Below are 16,177 nucleotides of genomic sequence, written 5' to 3'. Positions count from 1 at the left end.
TTTTTTTTCCCCACCATAGTTATTGCCAAGCACAGGCCCTAACTTAACCTAAGAGTTAATGAAGTCTCCTTTCATTAAATGGTTTGGGGCATTCTTGCTTAGTGTTCTATGTAAATGGACTGAAGCAGCCAGCAACATGTCTCTAGAGAGTCAGAGAATGCATGTGCTTACAATTGTTAAAAATAAATAAAATTAAATACAACACAGCAAGACTGAAAAAAGAAAACAATAACTGATAAAGAAAATAGTGTCAACTTCAGCACAGCTGTTAGTTCACAACATCATAGCAATGCAGTCCTTGTCCATCCAGGCAAAGAGGGATGGTCAGAGACGGGATATTTCAGAAGGGAAACAAATGTGAGCGCTTCAGACATCATACACACATGCACATGTACACACACAGCATGCAACAGCCACCACAAGCAAACACAACCCAGCACTGGTACAAGGCACAGGTGGATGCTACGAAGTGCAGTGAAGAGCTACAGTATCAACATGAGAGCTGGTGAAGCAACACAACCCTAACAAACAAACAAACCAAACCAAACCAAAACAAAAAAAACAACGAAAAAAAGGGGAAACTGCTGCGGGGTAGGGATGGGGGTGGACCAAACATATCCTTCCAGGCACAATCACCCCATCTTAGACCCTCGTGAATGCACATGGATCTCTGGAGCGTGTGAAAGCCCAAGGATGTTACGTCCCATCTTGGTCCTGTTTCTCATGCCACACCACCAAGTGTGAAGATTTAGATTACCTCCTCCAAGGTCAAGGAAATTAGAAGCATGTTCACAGTTTAAGTGTCTGGCAAACCACTGAGCACCAGCATGACAAACTCCAATTTAAAGGCTTTCACCTATTTGTTGTACTGTGGTTAGTCAAACCTGTATGCGCAGGCACACAACTCGGTTTTGGCTTTTTGTCTTTTTTGGTTTTTGAAACGTGTGCTTTGGAAAGGAAGCATATATGTAAAACGATACCAATTCTACTCTTCAAAGTAACCTATTTTTCACATTCTCCAGCTGATTGAAGTTTATGAAACCTGTGACCCTTCAACAAGAGTCAGGAAAGGGAGTTCCAAAGATTGCATCTATTTTATGCAAAGCAATATATTCATGAAGGAGTTACTGTTGTCAGTCTAAAAACAGAAGACAACCAGTAGTGTTCAAGTACTTTTGAAAAAGATTAAACTGAAAGCAAATCCTCCTCCACAAGTGAAATTGATTTATCTTAATTTATAGAATTAAGAGTTTTACCCCATAAAAACAGCAAGCAGAAGAAGAGAGTCTCCCTCCCCTGTAAGATACAAACCCCACTATTTGATACAAATGAAGTGGAATATAACTATTAGATTCCTGAACCTGCAATTTTCTTTCATCTAAAATCCAAAGATTCAGGATTCCACAAATATGCAGCTTCTGGTGAGCATATGTGAGTACCATGCCACTGTCACTCCACTAAATGAAGCTCTGATTTTCAAAGAGCAACAGCCAACCTGCATTCTGAACACCTGAAGGAGTTGCACAAGAACAGTGACTTAAACTTTATTAATACTTAGCTCCAGTTGATTACAGATTTTCTCTCAGTGCTGCAAGCACTTGTGTAGCACTCTGTGGTCACTAGGACACTACCTTGTCTATTTATCAGCTTCACCTGTGAGTTACGTGTTCACAAGGACTAGATGCCACCCAAGCAGGGCAACATTGACCTGCACGGTGTGTCTATGACTTCAGAGAAGAACTTCAAAACTCATGTGGATCCATGTTTAAAACCAGGAATGGAAAAGGAAAAATGCAGCCATATCAACCGAAAATTCCCAGTTTAAAAACCCATAGAGACTAAGTTTAAATGTAACAAGCAAAGGATAGAATAGGGTTTGTTTATAATAAAGGCTTCCCTGAACCAAATGAAGAAATCAAGGCAGATTTATTAAAAATGCTGGTGCTAGTGAAAAATGAACTAAATACAAAGCAAAATCTACTCTTAAAAGAAACTTCTTATACAGAACATCCATACATACTCTCAACACCAAAGCTGCATTGTAATATCGTACACAGCCACAATCTTAGAACTAAATACTATACACAGAGAATATTTACTCAAGTACAAGAAACCCATTTAATTATTGGACTTGACAGTGTTAAGTGAATTTTAGTAGACTCATATTGCAATAGCATGAACATAAGTGAAGTAAAGCCTGTATGTGGAATTTTCTAAACTCCATCTGTGACAGATAACAAGCCACCCCTGAGTTTACTACACATCTGAATAAAGCTGCAATATAAAATCCGCTGTCAACCATCTTAGCACCCAAAACTTTTCAAATGCACCGTGCTGTTAAGCCACTGGCATATGAATTCACTGAATGGGGCAAGAATTAAGTTGACTGTACATAAGCATAATCCATCTGCTTAGGAGTTGAAAAGAGCACCATTAAGTTAGTAAAAAGAAAAAAAAAGTCAGAGTCTCCTTCGAGTCAGCCTAAGTCCCTGAAGCTCCCACCTGAAAATTATTTAAGAAACAAACAGAAGTTTTAATTCACATTTCAACTGTAAAAAGAGAATTCTGCATTGCTGCCAGTACTGTACCAACTGTACTTACCACTGTTCAGCTTTTACATCCTAAATTAGGCTGACTCAAGCAAAAGGACCAATACAGAAACAGAACTTAACCACCAACAAGGATGTGGGCCAGTTATGATGGTACAAGACAGTATTCCTGATACAAGTCTGGGAGATGTGTGGTGAAGAACCAATTGTTATTACAGTCCATGTGAAAAGCCTCCAAATGGCTTATTTAATCTATAATATTAATTGTGCGCCGAAGGGAAAATGGTGCATGCAGACATGGAATGCCTGGGTATATGAAAAGAACCCTGCCATTAATCCTAGTCAACCTTATTTCCATCTGTCTGCCTCAGTGTCTTCATCTACAAAGTGGTGATAATTGTACTTACCCATGTCTGTAAAATGCCTCAATATGAAACACTACAGAGGCAAGCCACGAAAGACTATTTCATATTCTTGTGGAAAATGGGATGAGAGGTTCAGCTCAAGCCATTCCCAAATTTTTTCCCCATGTCTCCTTCATACCAGACACACATCAAGGAACAATCACAGGGGCTACAGGTGTATTGCAGGATAAGAAAACTAAGTTAGACAATAAGCTTTCACCCAGCACTTCTTTTTTAAAAATGTAACTGCACTTGTGACACATGCCATTTTTCTTCACAATTCACATCCAAAACAAGAGTAATCTATATCTAACACCCATTTCACTAAGAAAAAGAATGAAAGATGAAAGGAATGAAAGGGGAATGCAGAGAGGTTTCATTGTCTATACTATTTTTTACAGTCAATACATGGAGATGAAAGATAAATCACATGTGAATAAAGATAGCAGGCAAAGATTCACAATACAGAAATCAGTTTACACAACAAAGCAGTCACCTATATAAAGTTTAACAAAAGAAGAGGTGATACACTCCAGGTACCAACAGTCAGACTTGTAGCATGACCACAGTAGGCCATCTTACTGATGTGCATTCCTGTGTCAGTACAGGCAACAATCTTACCTACTCAGGGCAGAAAGCATGCACAGAGAGGTTGTCAACGAAATCCTGCCTCTTGACTCCAGGCAAAGGAGAAACAGCATAAAAGCCCACATCCCCTTTTATAAAGCGGATGAACCAATGCCAGACCTCTCATCAGAAAGCCACCAGAAACCCATCTCCATACTCATCTCTGGCATGCACTTGCTACAGGCCTATAACTAGTGATACTGGCTCTTGGGCCCTTACCTGCCCTGAAGCTCCCATCTGAGCAGCCTGGGCCTGAGCTGCTTGCACTGCTGCCGCTGCCTGCTGCTGCTGGACCAGCTGAGCTCTTACCTTGAGCATGAAAAGAAAGAATGAAGTAAATATGTATCCGATTAGAGCATGAGACTTCTGCTGTTCCAATTACCTTGATCATACTCATAAAAAAGGGTTTGGAGACAAGATCAGCTTTACATACATACTCTTCCTACAGTTTTTATAAAGAAAGTTCAAAAACAAGTTCCCATGTTTCTAACATTTAGAACAGTCTTCCCATAGACTGTGCACCCAAGACTTTATTTCTTCTTGCAATTTTTTCCCTGTACTGCCAGGTCTTCCTATGACAACACTAGATACTTCAACTTTCTGGCAAACGTACTTAACCACATACCTGTTGACCTCCCTCAAGCTCACTGCATTTTAAGCACCTATCAATGACCGACATTTCAAATGTTTATACATTCATTACGATTGTCAGTGTGACGTACATGACATCTAACTACTCCTAGCTTAGCAGGTAGCATAGTCAACCAGCTTGCATGATTAATACAAGGCAAATCTGTTATTTAACTTGAAATTTAGACAAAATATGTAGATATCTATAAAGAAAAACAGAGGATGTTGCAGTTAGCAAAGCATGGCCTTGGGAGAAGTGATAGAACCATAAACGAAGCTGGGACATAACAATATAAGCTCAAGGAGAACGAAATGGTTCATGAGACCAAACAGAAAATTAGTTGAACCGTGTGAACTATCCTAATTAGCATACTGAGAGATCCACCTTCAGCAAAGAAAGCCCCCTACTAACAAGCCCCCTCCCCACAGAACATGATCAGTAAAAAAAAAAGAATGCTGTACCTTCAAATGGACAAGAAGCTTCTAAGAACCAATGGGAACTAAGTATGACTAAACCTAATTGTAAACAATTGTTCAAAATGTATAAAACGTTTTAAAGTGTGTTAAGAGGTAAACTAGTTTTTGAGGATTACCACCTAGCTTCTTTGCACAAGCTGGAATAAAAAAGACAGAAATACCTCGACTCCTTGTGTGAACTGGTGCTGCACACCAAGTAAGTGGACCTGCTTACAGGACAACAGTAGAAGCACAAAGTGGAGGTATCAATACGCCCATGTGGGGTCAATAATTTCTCAAGTGTGGCTGACGTTTCACGCCTCCCCAGCAAGACCCAAAGAAAAGCAGTTCTTGGGATTTACATCTGAGCTTTTGCTCAACACCACATATGGAGTCCAGAAAAAAATTACTATAATGCAGTAGTTCAAAAAGCTACACCATTAAGAGGACGACCCAGTAAGAGGTTCAATGGAGTAAAACTATTGTCTTGACCACGTACTCTTCAAGGCAGGAACTACCAGTATCTTCAACTTTGACCAAAGCCTCTAAACATGGCAGCAAAAGCAAAGTCAGCATGCTAGAGAGCCAACACTGGCTCCAGTCACATACACTAGGTACATGAAAGCACTTGCTCATGTTCTAGAACAGCTAATGTCACGGAGAGGATTTTTCTTTAACCAGTTTGCTTCTTTTTCTTTTTTTTACTTGTCCATACAAGAGTAAGACAAGAAATTATTCCTAAATATTAGCTGCATAAAAGGTTTTCATAGATTTCCAGAAGTCCTTTACTCTTAGACACAAAACTGTTCTCCACTGGCAGGCCCAGACATAAAGCTTTAAAATTCTTGTACTCATAACATGGTAACTACAAGATCTCTTAATAAGCTATGCTTTTTCGTACTTTGTTATTAGCAGAAGTCAACAAATTCTTTTATTTCTCTAGAGGATCATAATAAATGAACAATCAGCTAGTCACTGGCCCTTACCTGCATTGCTTTTAATTGTTGTGGTGTAAGAGTAACAGGCATAACCTGACTAGGAATTTGTCCTGAGATTGCCTGTGGCTGAGATACCATGGGCTGGGGTTGAGGTTGGGATTGTGGTGGAAGCTGAGACTGTTGTGCCTGAGCAACCTGTTGTTGTTGTTGTTGCTGCTGCTGCTGTTGTTGCTGCTGTTGTTGCTGCTGCATCTGCTGCATCTGCTGTTGCATTACTTGTTGAGGTGGCTGCTGCTGTATCTGTTGTTGTGGTATTTGTTGCTGTTGTTGCTGCTGCTGCTGCACCTGCATAGCCTGTGCTGCCTGCAGCTGCTGCATTTGGGCAATTCGTTGTAGTTGCTGCTGCTGCTGCTGCTGCTGCATCTGAAAAGCGGGAAAGCCAGGATGCTAAAGTTTGCAGCAATGCAATATCAGCATTATTTTAACAGCATAAACCAAGAGCAAACAGAATCCTAATACATCAGGCTGAGGTTTTAGGCCCAAAAGGAAAGCCCAACCTTTTTACCCACTTACTCTTCATATGTATCTTAACTCTACATAGTACACATCCCATTGTTTCGATATTACAAGCTTGTCTTCCTACTAAAACAGTTTTCAAAAGCAAAAATGAAGTCCCTCAGCTTCTCCTGTACAAATGGGCACAGAAGCACTTCTTCAAATGTAACTAGCCTGCATCAGCACCACTATTTACCAGAAACTGCACAAGAACATGACCGCTGGATTAAGCTTTTGTGCTTAAGGATGATACATACATGATATGCTCAGCACACATTTTTTAAAATGGCCATGTGTACTTCACACAATGACAGAACAGCCATTATTCCTAGAGTAATGCCAGTGCTTTTAGTTCTTTCCTACATCCCTATTCCTGTCAGAATGAAAGGCTATCCTCATGTTTGTAATTCTGTTGCTATGCCAGAAGAAAGCAACCAAAACACTGTTAAGCTTTTCCTCTGGGATGTAATACATTGCTGCCAACTAACTTGTTAGTCTAAACCAAAGTCCAACCCTAAAGCAGAAGCAAGTTAGTAAGAGGCAGAGCTGATACCCAGTACTTTCATGCAAGCCAAGCCTCACTTGACAAGTAATCACTCAGAGATTGCATCAGTTGCCACTGTAGTTGTTTGTCATCACCTGCTGTTGGTTTTGCTGCTGTTGCATCTGCAGTTTCAGCATGTGCTGTTGCTGCTGCTGGACGGCTTGCAACTGCTGCTGTTGCTGCTGCTGCTGTTGGGCTGCTGCAGCTGCTGCTGCCTGCTGCTGCTGGACCTGAAACTGTTGCTGCATAGCTGATTGCTGGGCCTGGAACTGCTGCTGCTGCAAAGCCACCTGCTGCTGCTGGAATTGTTGTTGCTGCTGCTGCTGCTGCTGCGCTATCTGCTGAAGCTGAAGCTGGGCTAAAAAGAAGACAGACTGTACTTAAAACATGAGATCCAAACAGTGCAAGAGAGAGTTACCCAGTATAACTCATAGTAATTGAAGATAATCCCTGAAGTACATTAACATGCTTCGTTAACAGCATATACTTTTGCTTCCTCAAATGGATGAGGCACATTAACAGCAGAATTAATGACACTTCCTGCTACCAACCTCCAGTTCTCACTGCCTATATAGTAAGCAACCTAGGTTAAACATGTGAAAAACCATTTTACATACAGGAGGAAACAGACACAAAGATCACTATCAGGAAGCGCTGCACACATAGAAAACACAGGTGAACTCTATAAAAACAAAGTTCTGAAATTGGCATCTTGTAGGACAAGAGAAGCATTTGCTCTTACAACTGCTAGGCTGCTCCTAAGCAGTACGTTTACCCTATTAGATAGCAGTATTTGAAATCAATTCTTCTTGCAGTTCACTTAGCCGACTTAGCCAAAAGTATGAAATCTCTTCAGCACCCTTTCCTTACCGAAAAGCTGTGTACCAAAAAACTGATGTAACAGTTTCACTGGTTGAAGCAAACTGAACACTTACTCTGCTGAGTAGCTGTAGAGACGCCTGGCATACCATGAGGGGCCATCCCTGAGGTTCCAGGAGGCTGCTGCTGCCCTGGGAGACTCATCTGTTGTCCCATTGGACCAAGGCCACTCATCCCACTCATTGGTGCTCCTTGAGCTCGGGAAGCCATGCCCATTCCAGGTGCCCCAGCTGGGGGACCCCCAGTTAGATTCTGCAGGGCATTCATCGGATCTACAAGGAAAATAGTTACCAATATGCAGCCAGCCATGCAATTGCCTCCCCCAGATCCTCCGTTTTCCATCATCCACTGTACTGGGTTTGCATGGCAAGGTTTTGGTAGCAGAGGGAGCTTACAGGGGTGGCTTCTGTCAGAAGCTGCTAGAAGCTTCCCCTATGTGTGATGGAGCACATGCCAGCTGACTCTAAGACTGACCCGCTGTTGACCAAGGCCAAGCCCATCAGCAGTGGTGGTAGCACCTCTCTGACAACATATTTAGGAAGAGGGGAAAAAACCTCTGTACAAGTTGTGGTGGAAGAGAGGAGAATACATGAGAACAACAACTCTGCAGACACCAAGGTCAGTGGAAGAAGAAGGGGGAAGAGGTGCTCCAGGCACTGGAACAGAGATTCCCTCAGCCCATGGAAGCCCACAGTGGAGCAGGTATTGACCAGCAGCCTGGGGAGGACCCCACAGTGGAGCAGGTGGATGCCCAAAAGAGGCTATGACCTCATGGGCAGCCTGCACTGGAGCAGGACCCTCTTTCTTAAGAATAATTAAAAAATAAGTATTTCCAACTGTCTAGGATAGATGTTGATCAATCGCAGACTTGATAAAAACTGCATATTTAGCCTGCAGGTGGACAAAATAGAGGATCATACTTTGTTCGTAACATACACTGCTGTAAGAATAGCACAGCAGCAGAAGATATGATCAGCTCTAACCTCAGTCAAACAGCAGTGTGTACGCACCACAAACACGACATTTGCCTATGATGCAGCACAATGAGGAACCCAAAGCTGGTAGCAGGGAGAAACTGCACAGCTCAGCAGGAGATTCTGTTCACTCTCTTATTCTCTCAAGAATCTTAGTATTGTGACATAATAAAAGGATTAAGAGGGAAATAAACAAGCCCCCGGAGTTACATCCAAAACACTGTCCAAGTCTGTCACCCTCATCACCAAACAACTCCAAGATAATTATGCTACAATTCCTTTCCTGCAGCAGCATTTAATGTTCCAGCTTGGACACCTGCAGCCTTCTTAGTCTTAGTACATGACAGCCCTGATTTTCTAAGCTGATCTGTTTTGAAATGGGGGACATTGACACAGACACAGAGACAGACAGGAAAAAAAAAAAGGAGCTCTTACCACTGACTGATGCTTGAGATTTCTTATTGTCTGCAAAGGAAAAACAATTATCTTTGTTAATCTTGTCACACATAAATCTGGCCCTTCAGATATACTTTAAGAAATACATTCACATAATTTAAAAAAAAATTTAAAAAAATCACTGTCTGCTGTAGTTCTAACATTAACCTAACCCAATTTGGTAACCAGAATGCTATATAAACAATGGAAAGAAAGCAAAAATACAGGAAAAAAATCAAGAAGGTGGAAAAAATACTAAGTTTAAATAATTTCTCAAGGACTTTTGAATTATAGATGGATCTGTAGAAGAAACAGTATTTAGAAATTAATACAGGAAATTTTTTAAAGCAACTTGTGAAGAGTCACATGAGAACCACACACAAACCCCCTAAAATCTACTTTTTTGGGGAGGATGGGATGAGCAATTACTGAGGGGAAAAAAACCCCAACAATCAAACAATACTTACGAATATCTCGAAAATGTATAATAAGTCTGGCCACAAGAGAAAGATATTCCTCCTAAAGGTGAAAAATTAGTTTATTAGCATAGGAAATAAAAAACAAAGTAACCATGACTTTCTGGTTCTTCAGTATTCTTCCTCAACATAACAGATTTTACTTTACAATGTCTGTGGGCTTTTCAAAGCAGTTCACTTGCAAGAAACAGTCTGTTCATTAATTAATCAAGAATATTTTTACTAATAAGTCATTGTGGTTGATGGTACCAGAAGGCCAAGAAACCACAAAATTCACTGGAAATAACCTCTGTGACAATCACACTAATACGATCACAATATGAGAACGTAACTACAAGCCAATACATCCATCTTCCACTTCTTAGCCACTCCCCTTTTTCTTAAGGATTGAACACACTTACTTGGTACACTGACTTACTCTGGTCCTCAAACTATGTCATACTCACACTACAAGAACTTTTAAGCTATTGGTAAATATTAAGTTTTAAGCTAAAGGTAGTATTACAAATACAAGTAAGTTAACAACTTTAAAGACTAACATAAGATAGAAGTGTCAGAAGTGAAAAGACAAATATTCTTTGCAGCATTTTATTAGCGTGCTTCATAATATGTAAAAGAAACTGCACAGGGCTGAGACAGCCTTCCTGCCCATGAAACTACCAACTCACCAGTGAGGATGCTGTCAGCAGGCATAAATTTGTGACATCAGCATTATAAAATTTTCACCAAGACAAGTTCTATCTCAAATGTGGCTTGTTTGGAAACAGCAACAGTATCCAATTTCTCACAACACAGCTCCAGGAAAGTTTACATTTGGGTAGGGTCTAGAATTGTACATGATAACCAGGCTTTCACAGAAACCACAGCACTTCCCTTGGTCTTACTCTTGACACAACCTTTTCATTGATATCCTAGTCTCTCCTGACCACCAAACTGGTCATACGGAATGGTGCTGCACTGTGGATAAAGAAAATTCTATGCAATTCACTACACACAAGTCTTTGGATAAGAATTAAGTGTGATCCCATATATGCATTAAATGCTGCAGAACCAGCAAAGCTGTCTTGGACCCAAGTCCAGTTTGATTGGATGCATTGGACCTCATTGGATGCATATGGATTGCATCCATACATTGGATGCAACGCACCTCACTCCCCCTCAGGGTAAAAGAAGCACATATAAATAAAAACTTTTGCGTAACTAATGCACTCTAAGCAGAGACAGTTAACTAAGTGCATTGGGTTTCCTATTTCTGCAGGTTGTTCAAAACTTCTTTTGATACCCCAGTAACTTCTGGAAATAGATAGCGATGCTTTACCCTTGTTTTGGCCTTCATAAACACATGACTCTCCATATCTTTGCTGGATTTATTATGGGCAACACCAGCCTTCCTCATAGCATCATCACTGAAAAAAAAAGGAAAAAACAAGGCTAGGTATTAATTGATAAAATCACAAAATACTTTCTGTAGTTAGGAAGGTCTGTAAAACAGCTTTTTACATTCTTCTCATTGATTGATTTAAAAAAAAACAACCAACCAAATAAAAAAACCCCACCAAACCACAAAAAACCACCACATAATTACTTAAGATTACCACCCTTCAAAATTTCTTCAAATAATGGAGAAAAAAGCCAAATGATTTCTAAAAGGCAACACAAATATTCTTTGCAGAAATTCAAGAACTGCTAAGCAAGTAATTATTTTACCACCTGATGTATTATTTTGACAAAATAACAGGACCTGTTCATCTGAGGAAAGCTGAATGACAGGATTAATATAATCCATGTTTGGCAAACAGTGGGCTTGAGCCTGTCTAGTGTCAGGCATTTCCAAAAGAATCCTCTAAACATAATGTGGAAGAATAAAAAAAAAAAATTAACTATTTCCTAAAGGCATAGAGGTTTGACCAATGAGTAGGAGTAACAAGTGGGAGCATTACAGCAATGTGCAGGGCATGGAGGGGACAATCAACATGAAAGCAGCAGGTGAAGCAATAAGGTAAAGAGAAGGCCCTGTTGATAGAAAGTTAAGGGGAAGAAAATTAACAGGTTTGGTAAATAAAAAGCTTTCAATTTCCTTACTGTTCTTTCCCATTTACTAGCCAGAGTCATGGGAACTTGTCCTTTCTCCATCACACCTGTAGTAATTTGGATCTAGATCTGCCCTCTGAATGGGATATTGAACATGCATGATGAAAAGGAAAAAAGAAAAAAAAAAAACCACAAAAAACCACACAACCACATGGCTAAGGACACGCTTGGAAAAGAAGGGGCATTCCCAGTACATCAAAAAGTAGCAAGCGATTCAGCTGTGAAACATGCAATGAGATAAAAGACATCCTAAAATGAGAAGTTCAGTTAGGTGAACAGCCCCATTCAAATCCTCCAGGCATTCTCATTCTTGGAAGCATTTCACTTCCCTGCAAAACCTGTTCTGTTTTAAAGCAGCCTAGCAGCTATAATCTGAATTCCACGAACAAGTTACCAGGAAATACTTTCACCTTGTAATTACATCTCAGCAACTTATTTCTCTGTAACTGCTGCTGCATGAGCAGCTACCCTACACTAAATGCGTGTCAGGGTAGTGATCCCTGACAGTTTCAACCAGTCTGAATGGGGACTACTATTTTCTTCCTCCTGATTTTCTACCAACTCCCATGCAGCAGGAATAGTGCTTGCATGAGCAGCAAGCTGGTTCAGCTTCCTGAATTAACTCAGTAACAGCGACAACAGTGAGAAGGGCAGACGCTATAGCCTTAAAACGCAGGAGCTTAGGCTGCCACAACTCACATCCTTACTTTGCAAACTAGTAGCATACAGCTAACCTGCTGTAGCCTGCAAAGTAGAAGACAGTAGAACATAGCTACCTGCTCTAAAGCGCTCTCATAGTAACTTGTCCATGTGGTCTGGCAGACACAAAAAAAAATAAAAATAAATGCTGTTTATACATGAAGGTTACTTAAACTGAAGCGGAATCCGAACATTATGCAGAATAACTAGTCCTCCATGTGCCAACAAGCCTTAAAGTGAGCTGCTCATAAAGGAGCTCTGCTGCAGAGGAAGAAGCTATATCCAATTCTTGACACCTTCCTTTTGTAATGCTTTCCCTTTCAAAAAGGATGCCTCTAAATCCACATTAGTGTTTGAATCCTCCTTAACTCCCCAGTCTCATAGTCCAATGACAATGCCTCTCATTCTGAGAGCACCAAGAACTGAGCAGGCAGAAAGACAAAGAGAATTATGAAAGTAAAGGAAGTAAGTACTAAGTAGCTGTGATACCACATTGATCTGGCTGTATCAGGAAAAAAAAACTTGGAAAAAATCCACAGCAAAGTGGTCATCTACCTTTTCCTTTCAACATTATAGAACATGAAAGGCATTTTAAAATTACTACATCTGCATTACCAAAAATGCCACTCCAAGCACTCCATATCGTATCTGTTAGCATTCCAGGAAAGGTTTAGACTAGAAGGAAGAAAAAACACATAGCTCTTTCTTTGTTCATATATTCATCCGCAATCAACAAAAATATTTACATTAAAAGACTGGGAAAGTCACAAAAAACAAAAAACAAAACAAAAAAAAAACCAAACAAGCCATAGCTTTAACATAGAGTTAAGGATATCAAATAATATTATCATATCCTTGAAGAACATCAAATACCACAAAATTCTAAAAACTAGATGGTACGAGCCAATTCAACTTTCACCTGCCTCATAAGCACTTACTAAATGCACCATAAGATGTGCACCAAAATTTTGCCTTTACTTTATGCAGAACAGTCAAAGTCGTCGTTTCACAAGACAAAGCATTCAATAGCAACACCAGCTTTAGGAATTCCCCCTCCATTCACAAGCAGCTTGTTTCCAGCCCAACAACTGTGCAACCTCTCACTCGGGCCAGCTGATCTAGTTGAAAAATCTTGCAAAACACGTTTCGCTTCAAAACTATACTAGCTCCCCTATCCAGTTCACATCATGACCACATGAATCAATTGTTTCAATGCAACAAAAGGGCAATGAGTTCCAGGGCCAACACCACACTAAGCCATGTAACATCACCAAATGCTGCTTCATGAAATACCATCTGATCACTGTAACAGTTCAACAAACCTTTCTTGCTTAAAACAACAACGGGGGGGAAAAGAAGAAAAAAAAAAAGGTTGTACTGGTAAGCAGTTAGCCATATCTACATCTATCCACATGACAAAGTAGAAAAACCTCCAAGTAAACACCAACAAACAGAATAAACTTTATTCACCTGATCTTGTGCACATGACCCTGTCCCACACAACATTTCTGTTAGTTACAGAAAATTTCATCAATAGCAGCCCTCAGTGCAGGAACACCCACACAACACCACAGACCAGCAGAAGACCCAAAATAGAAATCTCCCCTATTACTTTATTGACTTTCGCTTGACAGAACATGTAAAGGCCTGAAGGTCCTCGGCCCCCAGAACACTACCTCCAGCTACAGAGGAGAAAGCAAAGGACCATCCAGCCTCCTTAAGGCCTTGTTCCACATTATGTTTCTTTCCACTTCTGCAGCAACAAAAAAAAACCCCTTCCATTACACACAGAATCATCCCTTCATAGCTTCACAAGCATGCCCTCTGGCAGAAGTGATATCCTCCAGCAGAGGGGACTAGGTAAGAAGCTGCCCCTTCCAAGTTATGCCAGAACAATTGTCTGTGTGGCTGTGCCATCAGCAGTACTGAAGAACCACCAAGGTTACAAATAACCACTTCTCCTGAGCTATTTTTAACCAAGAAATTTCCCTGTCAGCTTCACTGCATGGCAACCCAAACACTTGGAATTAAGAGGTATTGCAGTGTCCTGGTGTCGGCTGGGATACAGTTAATTTTCGTCTTAGTAGCTGGTGCAGTGCTGTCTTTTGGATTTGGTGTGAGAACAAGGTTGATAGCACACTGATGGTTTTGGTTGTTGCTAGGTAACATTTATACTAAATCAAGGAGTTTTCAGTTTCTTGGGCCCTGCCAGCAAGAGGGCTGGAGGGGCACAGGAAATTGGGAGGGGACACAGCCAGGACAGCTGACTGAACTACCCAAAGAGCTATTCCATACCATGGGATGTCATGCTGAGTATATAAGCTGGGGAAAGAAGAAGGAAGGGGGGGACATTTGGCATTATGGCATTTGTCTTCCTGGGTAACCATTACGTGTGATGGAGCCCTGCTTCCCTAGGGATGCCCAAACACCTGCCTGCCCATGGGAAGTGGTGAATTAATTCCTTGCTTTGCTTGGGTGTGTGGCTTTTGCTTTACCTATTAAGTTGTTCTTATCTCAACCTCTGAGTTTTACATTCCTTTCTGCTTATCCTCCCCATCCCTCTGGGTGAGGGGGGAGTGAGGGAGCAGCTATTTGGTGCTTGGTTGTCAGTCAGGGTTAAACCACCACAGCATAGAAAAGGAATGTAACAAGTTACAGGAAAGCAAAGCTCCATCACGCCTAACAGTTACTCAGGAAGACAAACACCACAATGCTCCCCTGCTTCCTTCTTCCCTCAGCTTATATACTCAGCATGACATCCCATGGTATGGAATAGCTCTTTGGTGAGTTCAGGTCAGCTGTCCTGGCTGTGACCCCTCCCAATTTCCCATGCCCCTCCAGCCCTCTTCCTGGCAGGGCCCAAGAAACTGAAAAGTCCTTGACTTAGTATAAACGTTACCTAGCAACAGCCAAAACCATCAGTGTGCTATCAACCTTGTTCTCACACCAAATCCAAAAGACAGCACTGCACCAGCTACTAAGAAGAAAATTAACCCCATCCCAGCTGAAACCGGGACATACGCTCAACACTATTCCCATCTAACATAGTCTAGAAGTAGCTTGGGGCAGGAACCGTACGCAACCACACACCACGTTTACCACCACACAACCCTGTTCAGATTTCTCCTTCATGCAATACCAACATTTAAAAACATGTTAAGGAAAGGCCCTTAGAAAGGAGGCTCCCAAGGCACCAGTATGTGTCCCCTCCCTGTGAGGGCCAGAATAAAGGGCTGTCCTGCAAGGAAAACTGTACATTCACGCTCCTGCATCACTGCTGTCTCCTGGAACAACCTGGGAAAAGCCAAAGCTGCTCCTTGGCGTCAGCCATCTGAGTTCAGGCTTCCCTGGATCTTGCAACAGTATGGAAGTCCTGTCTGGGCCTGCATTCACACAAGAATCTAATACTGAAGGGGGCTTCTTAGGTCATCAAATGCAGTATTCTCGCAAATTATGACAACCAAATCATACATACTGACCACTGACACATTCACTAGGATACCTATTCCACACAGCATCCCTGAAATGCTCATCCACGTCACTGAAAAACCAACACCAAGAAGACCCCAACAAAAGCCACCAAAACCTGAAAAAAAACCAACACCCCCACCCCCCCAACTTAAAGTCAGTGTTGTAAAGGAAACCTAAGTGTGAAATAGCAACAAGACTCATGTATCCAGGAGCTATAGCAAGGCACTCAAAATGAGTTACGTGAATGCTTCCAAACATTTCAGTTAACTTTTAAGACCAAGTGTTAATATTCACCTTGATAATTAAGTATCACTTATTTGCAGGATGAACTGGAAGATATACATATATATAAAAGATATACATATATATAAGACAGTGTATTTTCATAACTGTTAGGAACAACCTTTCCACAAATTAAGAAAAATTTCAGACAATTCACCAGATATTTA

At 41.0% G+C, this 16,177-nt stretch overlaps 1 protein-coding gene across 6 annotated transcripts in view; it reads right to left on the bottom strand.

Annotated features, from left to right (window-relative positions):
- MED15 (mediator complex subunit 15) overlaps positions 1 to 16,177 on the bottom strand; it is a 56,404-nt gene that overhangs the window by 13,135 nt on the left and 27,092 nt on the right. For all 6 annotated transcript variants that reach the window (XM_055704847.1, XM_055704869.1, XM_055704839.1 and 3 more), the window contains 7 exons: positions 10,786 to 10,873; positions 9,459 to 9,510; positions 8,992 to 9,021; positions 7,639 to 7,854; positions 6,799 to 7,061; positions 5,653 to 6,027; positions 3,800 to 3,889 (listed from right to left, as the gene is read on the bottom strand). In XM_055704847.1, coding sequence (XP_055560822.1) covers positions 3,800 to 3,889; positions 5,653 to 6,027; positions 6,799 to 7,061; positions 7,639 to 7,854; positions 8,992 to 9,021; positions 9,459 to 9,510; positions 10,786 to 10,873 — 1,114 coding nt within the window. The remainder of the gene's footprint in view (positions 1 to 3,799; positions 3,890 to 5,652; positions 6,028 to 6,798; positions 7,062 to 7,638; positions 7,855 to 8,991; positions 9,022 to 9,458; positions 9,511 to 10,785; positions 10,874 to 16,177) is intronic.

Source organism: Falco cherrug, chromosome 1 (assembly GCF_023634085.1).
Source record: "Falco cherrug isolate bFalChe1 chromosome 1, bFalChe1.pri, whole genome shotgun sequence".
Taxonomy (NCBI): Eukaryota; Metazoa; Chordata; class Aves; order Falconiformes; family Falconidae; genus Falco; species Falco cherrug.
This window is presented reverse-complemented; position numbering and strand designations above follow the sequence as displayed.